General features: G+C 50.0%; 2 protein-coding genes across 2 annotated transcripts in view; one reads left to right on the forward strand and one right to left on the reverse strand.

Moving 5' to 3' along the window:
* Positions 1-228: 228 nt before the first annotated feature.
* CUNH9orf152 (chromosome unknown C9orf152 homolog) lies at positions 229-4,315 on the forward strand. Its single transcript, XM_035016099.1, has 2 exons — positions 229-421; positions 3,054-4,315. Exons 1-2 carry the CDS (start codon positions 229-231, stop codon positions 3,578-3,580), a joined length of 720 nt encoding a protein of 239 aa, XP_034871990.1. The 3' UTR covers positions 3,581-4,315.
* A 90-nt stretch (positions 4,316-4,405) lies between these two features.
* PALM2AKAP2 (PALM2 and AKAP2 fusion) overlaps positions 4,406-17,039 on the reverse strand; it is a 346,978-nt gene continuing 334,344 nt past the window's right edge. Inside the window, exon 11 of the mRNA XM_035016104.1 lies at positions 4,406-5,306. Coding sequence (XP_034871995.1) covers positions 5,275-5,306 — 32 coding nt within the window. The 3' untranslated portion in view covers positions 4,406-5,274. The remainder of the gene's footprint in view (positions 5,307-17,039) is intronic.

A 17,039-nucleotide genomic window follows, 5' to 3' on the forward strand; every position in this document is an offset into this window, starting at 1 on the left:
CCCCTCACCTGTCTTCCTCCCCCTGCCATAGCTTCACTCCTTCCCCTACTTTCCACTTAGCCCTGCCTTCCCCTCCACCTTCCTTCACTCCCCTTACCTTTTCCTCCCCCTCATTTTCCCCTTACCTTTCCACCTGCCCCCCTCACTCCCCCTCCCCCCTCCCCCGCTGCTCCTTCTCACCCCTCCCACGCCCCCGCCCATCACTGTTTGCTTTTCTCCCGGATCCTGATGAAGGGCTTGCCCTGCCCCTGCCCTGCCGGGCCGCATTTCCTGCAGCTGGGGTCTTGCTTCATGGCTGAGGGCTTCGGGACGCAGACCCCGGGGAAAGAGCCCCCGCTCAGCATCCAGGTCCTGCGAGCCCAGTACGCAGGCTTGCGAAGGCAGCAGATGGCCCAGGCCCACCTGGTGGTGCTCCCGAAAGGTAGGGTTGGGCAGGTGCTGGGGGCAAAAGTGGGGGGGGGGGCCTGGCCGTGGGCGCAATGGGTGGTGGGCTGCGGCCAGGGTGGGGCCGGGGCTCTGTGGGCCCTCCCGGTGGGAAAGAGCAGGGATGGCAGCAGAGCAGGGCGGGGAGGCCCGTTCCGGGCCGCTGTGCTTGGCTTGGTTCCCCTCCAGGGGCCTCAGGCAGGCATCTGGCCAGCTGCCGGCCGTACCTGGCCTCAGCTCTTATGTTCTCACCTGACCAGACTGTTCTGCCTGGTGGACGGTGGCTTGGCCCCCTGCTGGGCCAGGTGGGGCGATGGGAGCTCTTCCCCGCTGGGTCTCACCTCCTGCAAAGCTGAGAAACGGGCTCTGGAGAGAGCCGATGTGGTGTTCCCGACAGCCCTGGAGCGGGCCAGAGGAAGCGCGGGGCTCAGGGACTCAGGGACTCAGGAGGCACCCTGGCTCACGGAGCTTGCTTATCACCGTCTCAAGCAACTTCCAAGGAGGCGTGAGATACAGAAGCCTCAAAGGGAGAATGCCTCTTCCCTCTGGGAACTCAGATTTTATTCCTGGAGGAAGTTAGCATAAGGCTCCATCCCAGCCCTTCCCTCTAACGGAGGAATGAATGGGTCAAGGGAGGTGGGAAGATCAAGGCTGTGCCTGGGGGTTTCTGTGGTTATTTGTACACTTCAGGACTCATGGAGTAGCCCGCCCAGCACTAGGCCAGCTGGGAAGGAATCAGGGGCCAGAGGGACATCACCATCCGGGGCAGGAAGAGTGCTGCCTTTTGGAGACCAAAGTGGTATCCCGGAGCTGAAGGTGCTCATCTCCCATTACTTGGGCTGTTGCCAGCCAGTGGGTTCTTGAACTGAACTGGCACAGCCAAATAGCCCTCCATCTCTGCAGGGTATACACTGAAAGGTTCCTAAAGCCCTAGTCCATCCTCAAACGTGTTTATTCATTCAGTCATTCAGCAAATATTAAATTAAACCACTATCTAATGCAAGTACGATGCTTAACAGACCCACAATTCAGACTTACAGATCCATGTATGGGCACATCCCAAAGACAGTCCAAGTCGACATGCCCCACAGAATTCACCACTCCCTGCCCCAACCCTCCCTCTGGCTCTTTCTCCCACACTCTGTAACTCAGTGCGCTGCCCCCCCTAGCTAGGGTGGTCAGTTAAGGCAAGTTAATGCTGGAAGGGCTGGTCAGACACTGTTTTGTCAGGGAAGACTTCTGACTCCCAGGTGAGGTCAGCCACTCAGCAGTATCTATGTGGGGGTCGGGGTCCAGGTGTCCCTCCCACTTTGTCTTTCTCCTTGTCCCCTGCGGACCCCAAGCTGGGACTGACAGCTAAGGAGGCTCCTCTCTGCAACCAAGACCTGCCCATCCACACGGACATAATGGAGAGGATACTAGTTCCTATGTTCTCCCATCACGTCCCCTCTTCCTCTGTTCTCAAATAAGCACATAACATTTTGACTTTTTGTAAGAGTGTCCATGTTTGTCATGCTTAGAAAAATCCGGTAGTCCTGAAGTGGGAACACATTTTCACGCCCTCCACTGTTGGCAGAGATGGCCGCACCAGTCCTGCTTCTCTCAGATTCCCAGACCCGGAGCTCAGGGCCTTCCCTCTGCCTTCATACCTCAGCACCTCCGTCTCTCCCCTCCTGCATGCAGGGCCTCCCGCCGTGACAAATGCCAGAATGCTCAGGGGAGCTCCACTGAGGATTCAGAGGCAACTAACTGCAGGCTTTGGAACACCTTTCAGGCATTCCCACAACCTTCTCTGCCACCAAGGTTGACCATAAACTGTCGTGTGCCACAAGGTGGTAAAAACAGGTCCCTGAGAAAGAAGAGAGACACTGGTCTGGGTCCTCATCCCTGCAGCCAGTTCAGAGAAGCAGGAGGTGCTGTAAATGTGTTCCCAGAACAGGGTCTGTGGGATGGGAGAAGGCGAGGGGCCAGTCCTCCAGAAGTCGCTGCTTTGAAATACAGCTCCTCCCTCCTCCACCCTGGGCAGTAAACCCCGTAAGTGAAGAGTATTCCTTTCCCCTGGCCAGTGTGCATGTGAGTCCGTCCCATTCTTTCAGTCGGAACGCTGGGGTCACTTCCTCACTGCAGTTAAGAGGTGGAGTCTATTAGTAAACTCTGTTCTGCTTGAGTTTTTCTTTATAGCATTGGTTTCCACCTGCAATTTTATTATAATATATTTGTTGGCTTACGTCTTTCTACCCCACTAGAACATATCTGTGAAGATGGGGATTTTTGTCTCAATGTTTGCTGCCATAGTCCCAGAACCTAGAATAAATAAAGGCTGGCATGTAATAAGTGCTCAATAAATACTTGGCGAATGAATGAATACTTGTGCATGAGTGTGTATGTTAGAGAGCGTTTGTGTGGGTGTGAATGTGTGGGCATGGGAGGGAGTATACACGTGTGAGCATATGCAAGTGCGATCACGTGTGATCCATGTATGCGTGTGTGCAGACATGAAGTGTTCTGACTACCTCGCTTCCTTGACATTTTGGGATAGCATTCCTACGGCTCGAAAGCTCTGAGACCCCCCAAATGAGAGCTGCCCCTGTTCGTTCCAGTGGTGACCCTGCTGTGCCTTGCTTTGTCAGGAGGGTACACGCCTGTTCCTGCTGAGTCCGTGGTCAGTCCTGTTTGGATTAACAAGGAGAGAAGGCATTCGCTGTCCCTGGAGGAGGCAGATCCGGAGGCAGAGGGGATGCTGGAGGAGGCTGACGGAGGCTGTCTCCAGGCCCCTGAGTCTCCATGGCACACACACCTAGAGATGTACCGCTGTATCCAAACCTTCCACCAGGAAGCCAGTCTTCCAGTAAAACACAAGGACAAGCTCACGGGGTCTGAGCAAAGGCTCCCTCAGGAAGGAGACCCAGGCTTGTTTGAAAACAATCAGATGACTCGGCAAGGGACCACCATCCTACAAACAGCCCAGCGTGAACGTCCGGTGGGCAATGCCAAAATAAACGCAGTGGGATCTGGCTTAAATAAGGACATTCAGCTTCCTCCTTCCAGAAAGAACCCACACTGGTCTGGAAAACCAGCTCACTATCCATTTCCCCAGAGGAAGACTCCCCGGATCTCTCAAACTGCCAGGAACCTGGGATTGTATGGCCCAGCCTGAAGTCTTCTCCTCAGCCAAATATCTGTTGAAACCATCAATGGCCTCATCAAAGAACCCAGGAGGTGGAGCCACGACTCGGGCCTCTACCTATGCGCAAGAACGGGACTGACTCAGTTGTAGGGATTTTGAACTTCATGGTGGACGCACAGTCTCGTCCTTCAAAAGAGAAGAGAATGGCTAGGCCAGATCTCACACGGTCTAGGATGAAAGAGTGCTGTCTGATCAATGTGGCCCGACTGTGCTTGTATATAAAGACATGACGATGGAGCCCTAGATGCCCGTTCCTTGGAGAGCTCCAGTGGGACATCTCCGTCCCTAGAAATGGGAAGTTTGAAGCATAACACCGGCACCCTAGCCAAAGGAATGCCTCAGCAGGGCCCTGGAGCCAATGGGTGTGGGCCGTCTTGTTCTCAATGTCTTCTGATGATTTCTCACATGATCTGGAGATGAGCTCTGAGAATTGCCTTTTTCTGGTTACTGTGTCCGGAGGCCAGCTCACTGAGAAGTCACTACATTCATTGGTAGTGACCATACCATTTCAACCGAGGCTCCCAAAGTATGGTCACTGTGGGTTTAAATAAAAAACAAAACCCTACTGTTTTGTGTGTTTAAGGGGTGTTCAGGAAGGGTGGTCATCTCTTCCCCTTCCCTGAGACTGCACGTTCCAATGTCATTACAGGTGTATTTCCTCCCTCCTTCCCTCTCATCTCCCCTTCCTTCCTCCTTTCCTCCCTTCCATCCATCCATCCCGTTTGTCTGTTTTCTCACCCTCCCTCCCTTTCTCTCACTCTCTCCTAATTAAGTTCTTATTAAACACTGCCGGTCATTGAAGATATATGGTTAAGAGGAGCCTGAGCAGGAGACAAGGAAATACTCCTGCTTGGAAAATATGTATCTCCCACAAACTCCTTCCTTTTCAGCCAAATTTGAAGCATTCAGATCCTTCCTGGGATATGTTAAACTTAAGACAAAGTGAAGCAGGTGTTACTGCCTGGGTGATGGGAAGAAAGTAGGTCTTTCCTGGTTAATGTTTAACCTTTAAATGATATTTAAACACACCGAAGGTGCCTTTCCCTCACATCAGACAATCTCTCTGTAGAGTTTCACTTGTATTTTCCTCTTTTTTCCCCAATGGTGATCCAGTTTTGCCCGTCTACACCCAGAGTGGTTAACTAGGTGTGTCATTACCTGGCAAAAATACATATGTGCCTGCTTCTTGGATCACCCAGAAATCCACTCCAATTTGGGGATTTGTTGCAATTCCTTCTGTGAATAATCAGTGAGAGCCATTGTTAATTTTTTTCTAGTCTAATGAAAAACAAGGACATTTTCTGAAAACCCTTTGTCCTTTGCTTTGTTGTAAAGAGGACTGCCACAAATAACCCCTCTTTCTACAACGTATCAGTCAGGATGGGCTATGTTTTGCTGCAGAAACAGACCCTCCAAGCTCGCAACAGGAGCTTTTCTTCACTCATGAAAAGTCCACGTGGATTTTGGCGGACTTCCCAGGGCAGCTCTTCTGCATGTACTGCCAGGATCTCAGGCTGCTTCCGTCTCGTGGCACCCACGTATCAACACTGGTTTCCCTAATCACTGTAGCAGGAGAAGAAAGTGCGCTAACAGTCACGCACTCTGGCTTTCGAATCACTTCTACTTACGTTTCATTGCCCAAAGCAAGTCTTGTGGTCCTGTCTTCACTTCAAGGGTGTGCAGTCATCCCGTGTGCCTGGAAGGAGAGAAGAAATGGAAGGCACAGGGGAGCGGCACTAATGGCTAGCAGGGGCAGATAGCCTTCCAACCACAGAGAGGACACCCCGATGTGGCTGTTGGGGGCCGGGTTATAGCACAGCATTCGATTTCATTCTGAACACAGTAAGTAGCCATCAAGAGATTTACACACGAGACCAAAATGATTTAATGTGCAGTTTAACCAGATTACTCTGGTTGTTCTTTGGAGAATGAGTTGAGACACATTAAGAGGCAACACCAGGGAAAAAATGGCCAAGGCAAGTTCAGTGGGAAAGATGCTGGTCAAGCAAGAGTAGGAGCCGAAGAGATGGGGAAAAAGTGGATACACTGGATATGTATCTTGGAGCTAGAGTCATTAGGATTTACTGAAGGAAGATTAGAAGTTCAGTTTGAGGGATCCTGAGTTTGAGATGTTCGTGAGACACACAAATGAAGATATCGAATGGGCCAGTGGATAAATGAGACCATAGGTCTGGGCTGGACATGAATTTAAGTGGCATGAGTGCGTGGAGGTACTGAACAGGACGAGGGCACACCAGCTGACCTATACAGAGTATAGAAAGAAGGCAGGGTCCAGAATGAGTCCTGAAAATGCGTAATTTCCTTACTTGAAAAATCTCTAAGGACTTTTCCAATCCTTTAGGAGAGGTGGGGAAGAGGGGGAGGGGCAGTGAAGGACACTGAAGAGCAGGACCCTGACTGGGGAGAAAAGGAGAGCCAGGGTGCTGGGGAGTCACAGACCTTGAGAGGCAAGATGTGGCCCAGGTCACTGCCCTGACTAGCCTTCCACAAATCCCTTTTCTAGATCCACATTCCTCAGTCTGAAGTTGCTTTTTCTTGAGGATGGGTTTAAAAGGCCAGAGTCTGGGGCGCCTGGGTGGCTCAGTCAGTTAAGCGCCCGACTCTTGATTCAGCTCAGGTCATGATCTCAGTGTCGTGAGATTGAGTCCTGGGTTTGGCTCTATGGTCAGCGGGGAGTCTGCTTAAGATTCTCTCTCTCTCCCTCTCCCTCTGCCCCTCCCCTGCGCTCAAATAAATAAATAAAAATAACAACGACAACAACAGTAATAATAATAAAAGGCCAGAGTCCAAGAGGCAATGCCCGAGTGGAAAAACTTTTCAGCCAAGAACAGGCCAGGTCAGTGTCAGCAAGTTCAGGTCAGAGCCAACTGCCTGCCTGCCATCGAGGCTGACCTGACAGGAAGACACCTTTGCCCCCAGAAGCCTGACCTTCCCTGGGACTGAGCTGTTCTCATGCTGGGGGTGGGTCTGAGGATCAGGTGTTCCCCTCAGAGAACTTGAAGGGAGGGAGGGCAAGAGCAGGGCTGGTTTGGAATCCTTCCTCTTCCCACAAGGCTGCTTCTGCCAAGAGCGTTGGACCAGAACCATCCCTCAGTTGCTCAATCACACTCATGCATCTACCAACCACATGGGCTGGCACACCTCCTCGGGCAAAGGGTTCAGCTTAGTCTGGGCTGTCACACCACCCACAGCTCTGACAACCTCTCTCCTGTGCTGGGCAGGACTGGAGCTAACCTCTTCTCCACGGTGCTAGCAGAGGAAGGTTCTCGGGAACTAGAGACCAACCAGCTCACACTGTGAGTCCCGCATCGGGCCTCCTAGCCTTCCAACCACAGAGAGGACACCCCGATGTGGCTGCTGGTGACAGGCTTCAGTCTTCCAGGCTCCAGTCTCAGCATTGCCATTGGGAGACATGACCCTGGCTGAGTTAGACATGAGGGGACAATAGCTCCTGGGGGCAGGAGCCAGGACAGGAGGGTCCTTGGCATTCGCTGGCAATTCTGTTACATCCCCACTAGGAGGCAGCCTCCCCTCATGCCACCTCAGCCTAACTGATTCCCTAACTTTTCATCCCAGGTCTTACCTCTCACTCAAGTTAGACCCCACCAACCTCCCTCCCTGTCCCAGCACAGCCGGGGAGCACATACCTTTAAGGCCAGCGTTGGGGGGCATGGTCTCCTTGTTCATACAGCCCTCTCTCATTATGAGGGTACAGCCATTCGGCATCAGGGTGGAAGGCACAGAGAGCACAGAAGGCTCTTTATGTGATTGGCTGTGTTGTCTTTTGGGTCTCTCTTCCCTTGGCTGTCTACGGTGACCTAGCTCATGGTCTGTAGGCTTGGTGTGGACAGGTGGGGGCCCCACAGGCTCCTGCAGATGAGGGACTCCCTCCCCTAGCTCCAGCCCTCCCACCCCCTCTGCATCAGAGGTCCACCTCTCTTTACCAGGTGTCCCAGTCTCATCTACTCTCTGCTGGCCCCGCTGGGGCCTGTGCACATAGGCAGGAGCTATCTTTGCACGTGTATGCCCTGCCACCCCCTTTGTAAGAGAAGCAAACCAAATCCACCCGTAATGCCTCAGGTTACAAAACTGAAACCTAAGGACAACCAGTCACACACAACCAACTAGGCGTTGGGCTATTGCCAATCAATAATTTCCTCACTTTGCTTCCCTGTCTGCTGTACCAAAGTCTCTCCCTGAGCTCCTCCTGTTGGTGGGGCACCCCTAACCACCTTTAGTTTGGGGCTAACTGGTCTGAATCGATTTTTGCTCAAATAAACTCTAAATGTTTACTATGCCTCAGTTTATCTTTTAACACTACTATGTTAGACTGCTTCCTTCTGATTCCTTCCCTTCATTTATTTCTATATCATAGCTAGGAAATCCTTTCAAAATATTTTTGACTTGAAAACTGTCAGTGGTGAAATTGGTACTTCTATCTGAAGGCCAGAGAGAACCCTATGACTTTTTCTAAATACTCTGCTTCTTAACACCTAACCCTGCCCCAGCCTTCCAGGCATTGGTTATCCCTACTTTGCATGAACATTCCTTTAGGTCTCCTCCTTATTGTTTAGAAAGACCCAACTGACCCACCATCAACATTTTCCATCTGCACATAAATTACTGAAGTTGATTTTTTTCCTTACTGCTGTGATTACATTTCTTCCACAGCTAATGAGCAATATGATTCCTAGAAACAGTATTCAAGGGATTGAACATTTCATTTTAATTTTATTCCTTGGCTCTGGGTCTGTGGCAGTTACATGAAGATTTCCCCTTCACTTCTGTCCAGGAAGACAATACACCCACTATGTATTTTTAATCCTTTGATCTCCCCTTTGTTCATTGATGAATCTACCACCTGGCTGTTTTAATCCACCCCCTGAATTCCCCAATTCCAGGATCATAACCAAAGCTGGGCAGCATGCCAACCTTTCAGCCTTGGCCAAGAAATGGAAGAAGGAAGGGAAAAGGTGCTGGGGGTACTTTCTGCCAACCCAAACTTCAAGTGTTTTTAAGCCCAAGCTGGCCCTCAGAATCAATGTGAGAGCTGGGTCAGCAAGTATTGTCCCAATGCGGGAGCTGTTCCCCTTCACAAGAAGAGCGGTGCTCTCTTGGTTGGAGGGTTCTGAGAGAGCCCGTCCCCATCCCCACCCGAGCCGTGGATACCTGCCCCTGCCAGTCTCAGGTTCCACTTGCCAGATTCTCCCCCAATACTAGACCCTTGCTCTCTCCTTTTAAGGTTCTGCCCACAGCACATGTGGCCATACTCACAACCCTAGGACCAGGGGAGACCGTCCCCAGATCCCAAGCTCCTCTCTGCTGAGCTCTACCACATGCTGACAAAATCGATGGGAAGACCCCTGGCCAGCCAAGGACCACCACCAGTCCCCAAAGGGTGTGTGTGCAAAGGATACTCAAAACAAGTGCTCGCTGTGGTAAACCCTGGTGAGTTGGCCCATACGTGAGCTGGGGGCCCACTTTTGCCCCTCCAACCTTAGGCACGTACCTGGGTTGGCCCTGTTCTTGAAGACAGTGCTTTCCAACCCTGACTGCACAAGGGAATCATCAGGGGACGTGGAGAATATCTAACTAAATTACAATCTCTGGACTAGGGCCAGAGCATTGATATTCTATATTTTACTTTTTAATCAAGGCATAAAACATATATGATGTGGACAGTAAGCTAATCTTTAGTGTATATCTTAAAGACATACACACACACACCTATGTTCACAGATAGATACACACACACACATACACACCACTCAGCATAGATCAAGATAAACGTTTCCAGCATTCTAGAAATTCCCTTCAGCCTCTTCCCAGTAACCAACCATATTTTCCCATTGTCCTGTTTCCATTTCTTGCCATCATGAATAAAGCTAGTATTGTGCTTTGTACATGTCCTTTGTTTTCATTTCCCTTTGTTAAATTCTCACCCCTCCTTTTTTTTTTTTTTTTTTTTTACAGATGTCTGTCTAGACAAGCTGGTTTTGAGCAGGGGCACTTTTTGAAAGCTCCCCCTGGTGGTTCTAATGTGTGGTCAGCATTCAGACCCACTACCTTAGGACCACATGGATTGCAAACCAGAGGCTCAAAGTTACTCAAGGGACAGAGGCTCCTCTGTGAGACCAAGCACAGCATTTGAATTTTCATGTCCCTTCTCCTTTGGGTCTCACACTTCTTCTACTTGACTTCCTAAGGAGGAGGAGCAGGGAAGGGGGACTGTTCTATGGGGGAGCAGGGATGGGGGGCTGTTCTGTAGCCCATGCCTATTGTACCATGCTAGCTTTGTGGGTGGGAAGATCTACCTCCGCATCTGGGGCTCTCTGAAAAAGAAAGTCGACCAGAAGGATCATTGATCGTCTTACCGATATGCAGACCCAACTGTATTCTGTGCTAGGGTAGAGTTATGTGGGGAGAGAACACTTTGGACTGCCTCGAGGGCCCACCTGTGTGCCCTTCTCTATACATGGAACCAGAAACATATTGGTCACTTCTGACCGCAGGGTTCTGTAATTTCAGGGTTCTTCTTGAGATGAACTAGAAGCCATCCACAGACGAGGATGAACTCCATGATTACGATGAAGAACACTTCTGGGCAAGGGCCTAGAGCAGTTTGGTAAAAATGCTCCTGAGACCACTCTCTGTGGTATTTCTCTGGGGATGAGGAGTGTGGGCAAAGAGTTATTTTCAGAGTGTTATATAGACACTTTAAAAATTTCAGAGTGATTAACTTTGGAGCGATTGGGGTTACCAGTGGTACCCCAGCAGAGCACCTAGCTCCATGGTCCGTAGACCAGCAGCATTATCTTTACTGGGCACAGGTCAGAAAGGAGAATCATCTGGCCCCACCTGGACCTGCTGACCCAGAAACTCTGGGCGTGAGGCCCCACAGTGTGTCCTAGCAAGTCCTCTAGGTGATTCTGATGCCGTCTCATGGGTCATGGTACAGGCTGTCTCCTGCCTTCATGTGTGATTGGTATGCATGAGTCACATTTGGTAGATTTCCTCTTCCAGATTTAAGCAAAAAAAGATCCTGTCAGTGTTCCAAGCACTTGCATAGAGACGTTGGAGAATTGCTTACTGGTTTTGGAGAGACTGAACCACTGTGACACGTAAGAAGCATTGCTTACTGACTTTGGTCCCATTTTCCTATTCTGGTCCAAAGAAAGGCAGTCCTGGTAGCCTTTGCTGAACAGGGACGAAAAGTCACCCCTGGAAGCCCCATAGAAAGGGAACAGAGCCCCCTCCCCTTTGTTCCAGTTGGCCTCTTGCCTGTGGCTGAGTAGCCCGAGTGTGCTTGCTTGCTGAGTCCAGGCTGTTGTGGGTTAGCAAGTGAACCGTCTGCTTATGGAGAGAGAATGCACCTTTTCCAGGTACTGAGCGGCTTCTGCCTACCAGGCTCTGCGCGGCGACAAAAGAGACAGAGACACAGGAATGTCACATGCTTTGTTCTTCCGGAGGGTAAGTAAAGCTCAACCACATTGAACAGGCACCACTCATGGGCTATAATCATAAATCTAAATCATAAATCACGAGCGGTGGTGCACACAGAAACGGAGTCAGAGGAAGGGGAAGACTAAGTCGGAAGTTCACTTTTTAAGCAGTACTCAACTCAGTGGACCTGAAAAATTTTGGCCATCCCAATTCTTAACACCACACCCTACTCCAGCGAAGTCATACTATGGTAACAATGACCAGAAGCCCGAAGAATTAAAATGCCAACACCAAACCTTACCTAACAGCTCGGGTCTATACTGCTCCCTTGCATTTTAAACACGTTATTTGGTTTTATTAAAAACAAAATGCATGGTCGTGGATGAAGTTTATGGCTGGGCCTGTCGCATTTCTGATCACTCACAGAAATGGGAAGTGCTCTGGCCACTAAGTCAGGAAACACTGTTTCAGTTCGGAACTTAATGCATTCTGTCTGGTGTAATTTTAAAAGGTAAAAGATTTCTGCTTTCATTCAAAGGAAAACTTCTTCCTCTGCATCTCTGTCCACAGTGGGAGGGTGGGAAGCTTGGTTGGTGCTCACCTGCCTGGAGCTTCTGGTTCTGGTCCTAAGTGCCTTGGAGAGGGCTGGGAGTGGGTAGTGGCTGGGAGGGAGGGAGGTGAGGTAAGACCTTACTTGACTAATATCACCATGAGGTGGGCAGGGAAGGAATTAAAGCCAACACGTTCTCTTTCTTGTTTGGGAGACCCACCCTCTCCTTGCTGGGATCTTCCTTTGACAGGGGAGGGAGGATGCACCCCTGCTCCAACTGGCTGCTTGGAACTTGTCCTCTTCTATGTGCAAGGGTGAACCTCCAGCTTCTCTCTGCAGCTCTTCCCGCCCCTCTCTGGGCAGCCGTATGCACAGGATCTAAGGAAACCTCACACCTCTTCCATGAGAGGCCCATCTCTGCTCCACCGGACACCCGCACCGTGCTTCGTGCCCACAGATTCTAGCGAGGAGGTGGTCTAATGCCCACAGCCAGCTAGCTCAGCTACATTGTTACGAAGCCGGCAGCTACAACCTGGAGCCTTTCGTAGGGCTCACGTGTGTCCACCTGCCAATTCCCCCATTTCCCCAATTTTCAGAGAACGTATACCAAGCTGCTTGAGGGCCCCTTAAATCCCTTTCAGCTTGAGGAGAGGACGGCACCCCGGCCCCCTCTGCGGGGGTGGGACTCTGAACTCACTCAGTTTTCTCTCCAACAACCCTCTGTTAATCCCCAACTCCTGACACGGGCGTGGTTGAAAGTTATGGATGGAATTAAACCGGATTTTCAAATGACTCCTCAGTCCCACTCCTAGGTATGTGCCCCAAAGAACCAAAAGCGGGGACTCAAGTAAGTACATGTCTGTGCCTGTTCACAGGAGCCTAAAGGTGGGAACAGCTCAACTGGCTACCAGCGGGTGGATGGATAGACAGAATGTGGTCTGTCCACACCATGACAATACCACTCAGCCTCAAAAGGGCAAGAAGTTCTGACACATGCTATAACCTGGACAAACCCTGAAACCATTATGCTAAGTGAAAGAAGCCAGATACAAAAGGTCACATATCGTATGATTTCATCTACACCAAATGTCCAGAATAGGCAAATCCATAGAGACAGCAAGTAGATGAGTGGTTGCCAGGGGCTGGGCGAGGGGGACTGAGGAGTGACGGGGCTTCTGTTGGGGATGACGAAAATGTTTTGGAACTAGATAGAGATGGTGAAATAGTGCAACATTGAGAATGGACTAAGTGTCCTGACTTGTTCACTTTTAAAATGATTAATTTTGTGTTATGTGAATTTCACCTCAATAAATTGCCATTTCTTTCAAGTCAAGTATGCTTACCCAGCCAACCCTCTTGTTCCCTCTTGCCATCTCTGACTGCATCCTGTCTTATCCACATGGCTCTGCCCTGGTGCCCATCTCCTTTCACAGCTGCCTTCCTCCTGGGAGAGCTGCTCTATGGTGTCCCCTTTCTCTTCCCTGCAGGTGATTGATTCCCTGTGGGAGACCCTTTGTGCTTCATGCTTTTATGTCTCACACACAGGCCGGGCAGAGCACCTGCATTCTCTTTGGTCATATTTATGGAGCCCAGAGAGTTACAACCGAGAGCCCTCATTATTGCCCCTGTCATGAGCCTTTCCCTTTCCAGGTCACCAGACTGATTGCCGAGGACCAAGTGCACCGAGCAAGCAGATGGCTTAGGTGACATTAAGAATGGACTAAGAAGGCGCATCGAAAGAGAATGTGTGTTAATTACACATTCATTACTTCAAATGTTCTGCTGCTGAAAGGACTCACAAGATTCCACCGTTTTATGCTCAGATAGCCTTGTCCCAGGGCAAGGGTGCAATGCAGGAGACACACATCGGAAGGGGTCTGGTACTCTCGGGGACAGTCTTCCTGGTCTTCCCCTTGCTGAGTCACCCAGGTCCCACATCACCACCAGTGTATGTGCAAAGAGCCTGAGCACTAGGAACCTCAAGTCTACTTGTGGTGGGCGTCTCCTTACAGTGAGCTGGTCCTCAAAGCACAGTGCAGCTACGTGGCCGGCCTTAAATGGTCAAAACCCCATGGGCTCCACAGTGGTATCTCTGTTACACAAGGAGGCAAGCATTATTCGTTGTGTTAAAAGACAAGGGAGATCCTGATCAGTCCAGAGGGCTTTCTAGTTCTCTGTTCCTCTTATCTGTTCTTGTAACTATTCATCTTCTTATAGGTTGTGCTGTTATAACTCTGGAAAAGGATAAACTAGATGTGGACTGTGGACTGGGAGAGGATACACAACCCTAGTCACATTTTTTACCAGCTTATGCCTTTAGGCTGCATTTGGGTTGTACCCTTGCCAGCTTCCATGGTAGCAATGGAAATTCTAGAAATAGTTTCCTAATCTCTAGAAGCCAGTCTATTGTCTGTCTCAATGCAGGGAAGCCGGGGCCCCTGAGGATCCAGGGAATGGGCACACCTATGTTTTCAGTAAATGGCTTGCCTGCATCTTTCGTTTCCTAAAGCTGGACCATGCCCATGACCACAGGTCCTGGGGCTGATGAAGGAACAGGATGAAAAAGATGCCAACTTAAATAAATCTGCCCTCAGGACTTGAATGCTCCCCCTTGGACTGTAATGTGAGAGAGAAATCAACTGTGTTCTTTCAGACACTGAATTAATTATTGGGTCTCTTTGTTGGCAGTCTAGCTTTACCCTGCCCAGTCCAGAAGCAGACATCTAGAAATGGAGTGATCCTGTAAAATGTGTGTGTGTGTGTGTGTGTGTGTACGTGTACATGTGAACAGCAGGGGCCAAGGAACACATGCTGTAGGCGAGAGAGCTGGAGATCATTTCTATGGCCCACCAGAACCTTTGCATGGCTCAGTAGGCACTTGTGATAATTAGGAGGGCAAACCACATGCCTTGTTGGAAAAAACCAGAATTTCAGCATGTAGTGGTTCTTCGCAACAGTGGCAGCTTTTAAGCAGACTGTCAATTTCCCCACCCATAGCCCCGACGTGGATGTACACACCCAATTTCCAGCTCCCCAGGAGCACCATCTCCCTCTTGGCGCTGGTCTGTGCTAAAGGCAGGCTCTACTGGTCTGAGAGAAAGCGGAGCTGGCCCAGGACCAAGACGGGAGGTGTGTCTGCTACTGAATCAGGTCAATGAGAAGGACAGTTTGGGAGGGAGGCTCATAGGCTCTGGCCCAGACAGCCTGGATTTGAACCTCCTTGCACCCCAGGTCTTGTCACGGGTACCGAGTTATTCAAACTCCCTGAGTGTGAGTCTCCTCATTTGTAAAGTGGAGACGATACTACTAGGATGTCCCTCAAAGGAGTATCATAAGAATGGAGTGAAATAACCCACCCAAAGCGCTCAGCACAAGGCCTGGTGCATCGCGGGCCAGTGCAAGGGCGATAGATGTCTGCTGCCCTCTGGGGGCGACGGTCAGTTTTCCACTGAAATGGAAGTCTAAGGAAAGGGCCACATTTGACCTCCACATAGGATTGCACACGCGGTGGTTTCCATTTTGGTGTTTTTGGTGTAGCTATATGTACGATCTCAAAAGATTCCTGGGCTGTGCTAAGAGTGGGAAATGTCCCGACTCCCCCGGGAAGGCTCGTGGCTGGGGAAGCGGCTTTCACCCTAGAGACTATCGCCACCTAGTGGCCACATTTCATGCTTGCAGGTAAAGGCCAAAACAAAAAGTGAGAGACTCCATCCACCCTTCCTGTTACCAATGACGCGATCCTGCAGCCCTCCTGTTCATCCAGGGAAGTTCCTTCCTCCGTGTCCCCTGGCAGGTTCCTAGCACCGTATGACCCTCCACTGATGAGTTCTGGAATATATCTGGCTTCTTCTAAACATCTTTTCACTTGAATCTCTCTCTCTCTTGCCCAGAATACCATAATTATATGGGTCCTACGCTAAGGGGAAAAATTAAAAGCATGCTAAGAGAGTGCAGGACCAGCACAGGATGGCCCTATTTAACAGGCAGGTGTGGACACAGTGCCTGACTTTGCAGCAGCTTTGTCCCCACATTCCCGATGCTAAGAGCTCCCCCAATCCCAGTGAAAACCATCCCAACAACCCTTGTTTTCATTGTTCTTATATCCCCAGCATTTGACACATAGTTGGCACTCAATAAGTATTTGCTGACTGAAGCCAGGGCTTTCCAGGAAGTATACTCTGAGCACATCTGTACCAACCATTTCTATTCATTCCCCACAGCAACTCCAGAAGTCAGAAATCCAATCTAGAATGGATAAAGAAGAAGTGGTATATATATATACAATGGAATAATATCAGCCATCAAAAGGAATGAGATCTTGCCATTTGCAACGACGTGGATGGAACTGGAGGGTGTTATGCTGAGCAAAATAAGTCAATCAGAGAAAGACATGTGTCATATCACCTCACTGATGTGAGGAATTCTTAATCGCAGGAAACAAACTGAGGGTTGCTGGAGTGGGGGGTGGGGTGGGAGGGAGGGGGTGACTGGGTGATAGACACTGGGGAGGGTATGTGCTCTGGTAAGCGCTGTGAATTGTGCAAGACTGTTGAATCTCAGATCTGTACCTCTGAAACAAATAATACATTATATGTTAAAAAAAGAAGAAGAGAAAGATAGCAGGAGGGGAAGAATGAAGGGGGGAAATCGGAGGGGGAGATGAACCATGAGAGACTATGGACTCTGAGAAACAAACTGAGGGTTCTAGAGGGGAGGGGTGGCGGGGATGGGTTAGCCTGGTGATGGGTATTAAAGAGGGCACGTACTGAAAGGAGCACTGGGTGTTATATGCAAACAATGAATCATGGAACACTACATCAAAAACTAATGATGTGATGTATGGTGATTAACACACATAATTAAAAAAAAAAAGAGAAATCCAATCTAGAATAAGCAAATGGTCAAAGGTTCTGCTGAAAAAGTGGCGGGCCCCAAGTCCGAGGTCCCTGTCTGATCCCAGAGGTTTGTCAGAGAGACACTGACACTCACAGTGAAAATACTATATGTCCAGGGCCATGGTCCGCAACACAGGCTCTCTGGTGTCGCAAATGTGGTCTTCCCAGCATCCCCTCCTCCCTCTCCCCCTGCCACGGCCCCTGGCAACAGGAGGGGGCACAAGTCCTAGGCGGAGTGGTTTTGCTATCTGGGACTAATCACGAACATCCGAAGAGACGGTCACGATCCTGAGCCCCTGATTGCTATCTGCTGTGACTGGTTCAGAAGAACCATTCAGGCGAATGATGGCTCTGTTTCTGGGGCTTTTGCTCCATACCTCGAGGTTATCCTGTTTTCTGATCTCCACCAATTATTCAATATTCAGGGATTTGTGAACCAGTTGTTAAACCATTGGCATCTTGCAATCAGCCGTTGTAGGAATATTTATACCACAGAAACCAGCAAACGCTTGTAAAGACA

Source organism: Mirounga leonina, unplaced genomic scaffold (genome assembly GCF_011800145.1).
Source record: "Mirounga leonina isolate KUSES-001 unplaced genomic scaffold, KU_Mleo_1.0 Mir_170, whole genome shotgun sequence".
Taxonomy (NCBI): domain Eukaryota; kingdom Metazoa; phylum Chordata; class Mammalia; order Carnivora; family Phocidae; genus Mirounga; species Mirounga leonina.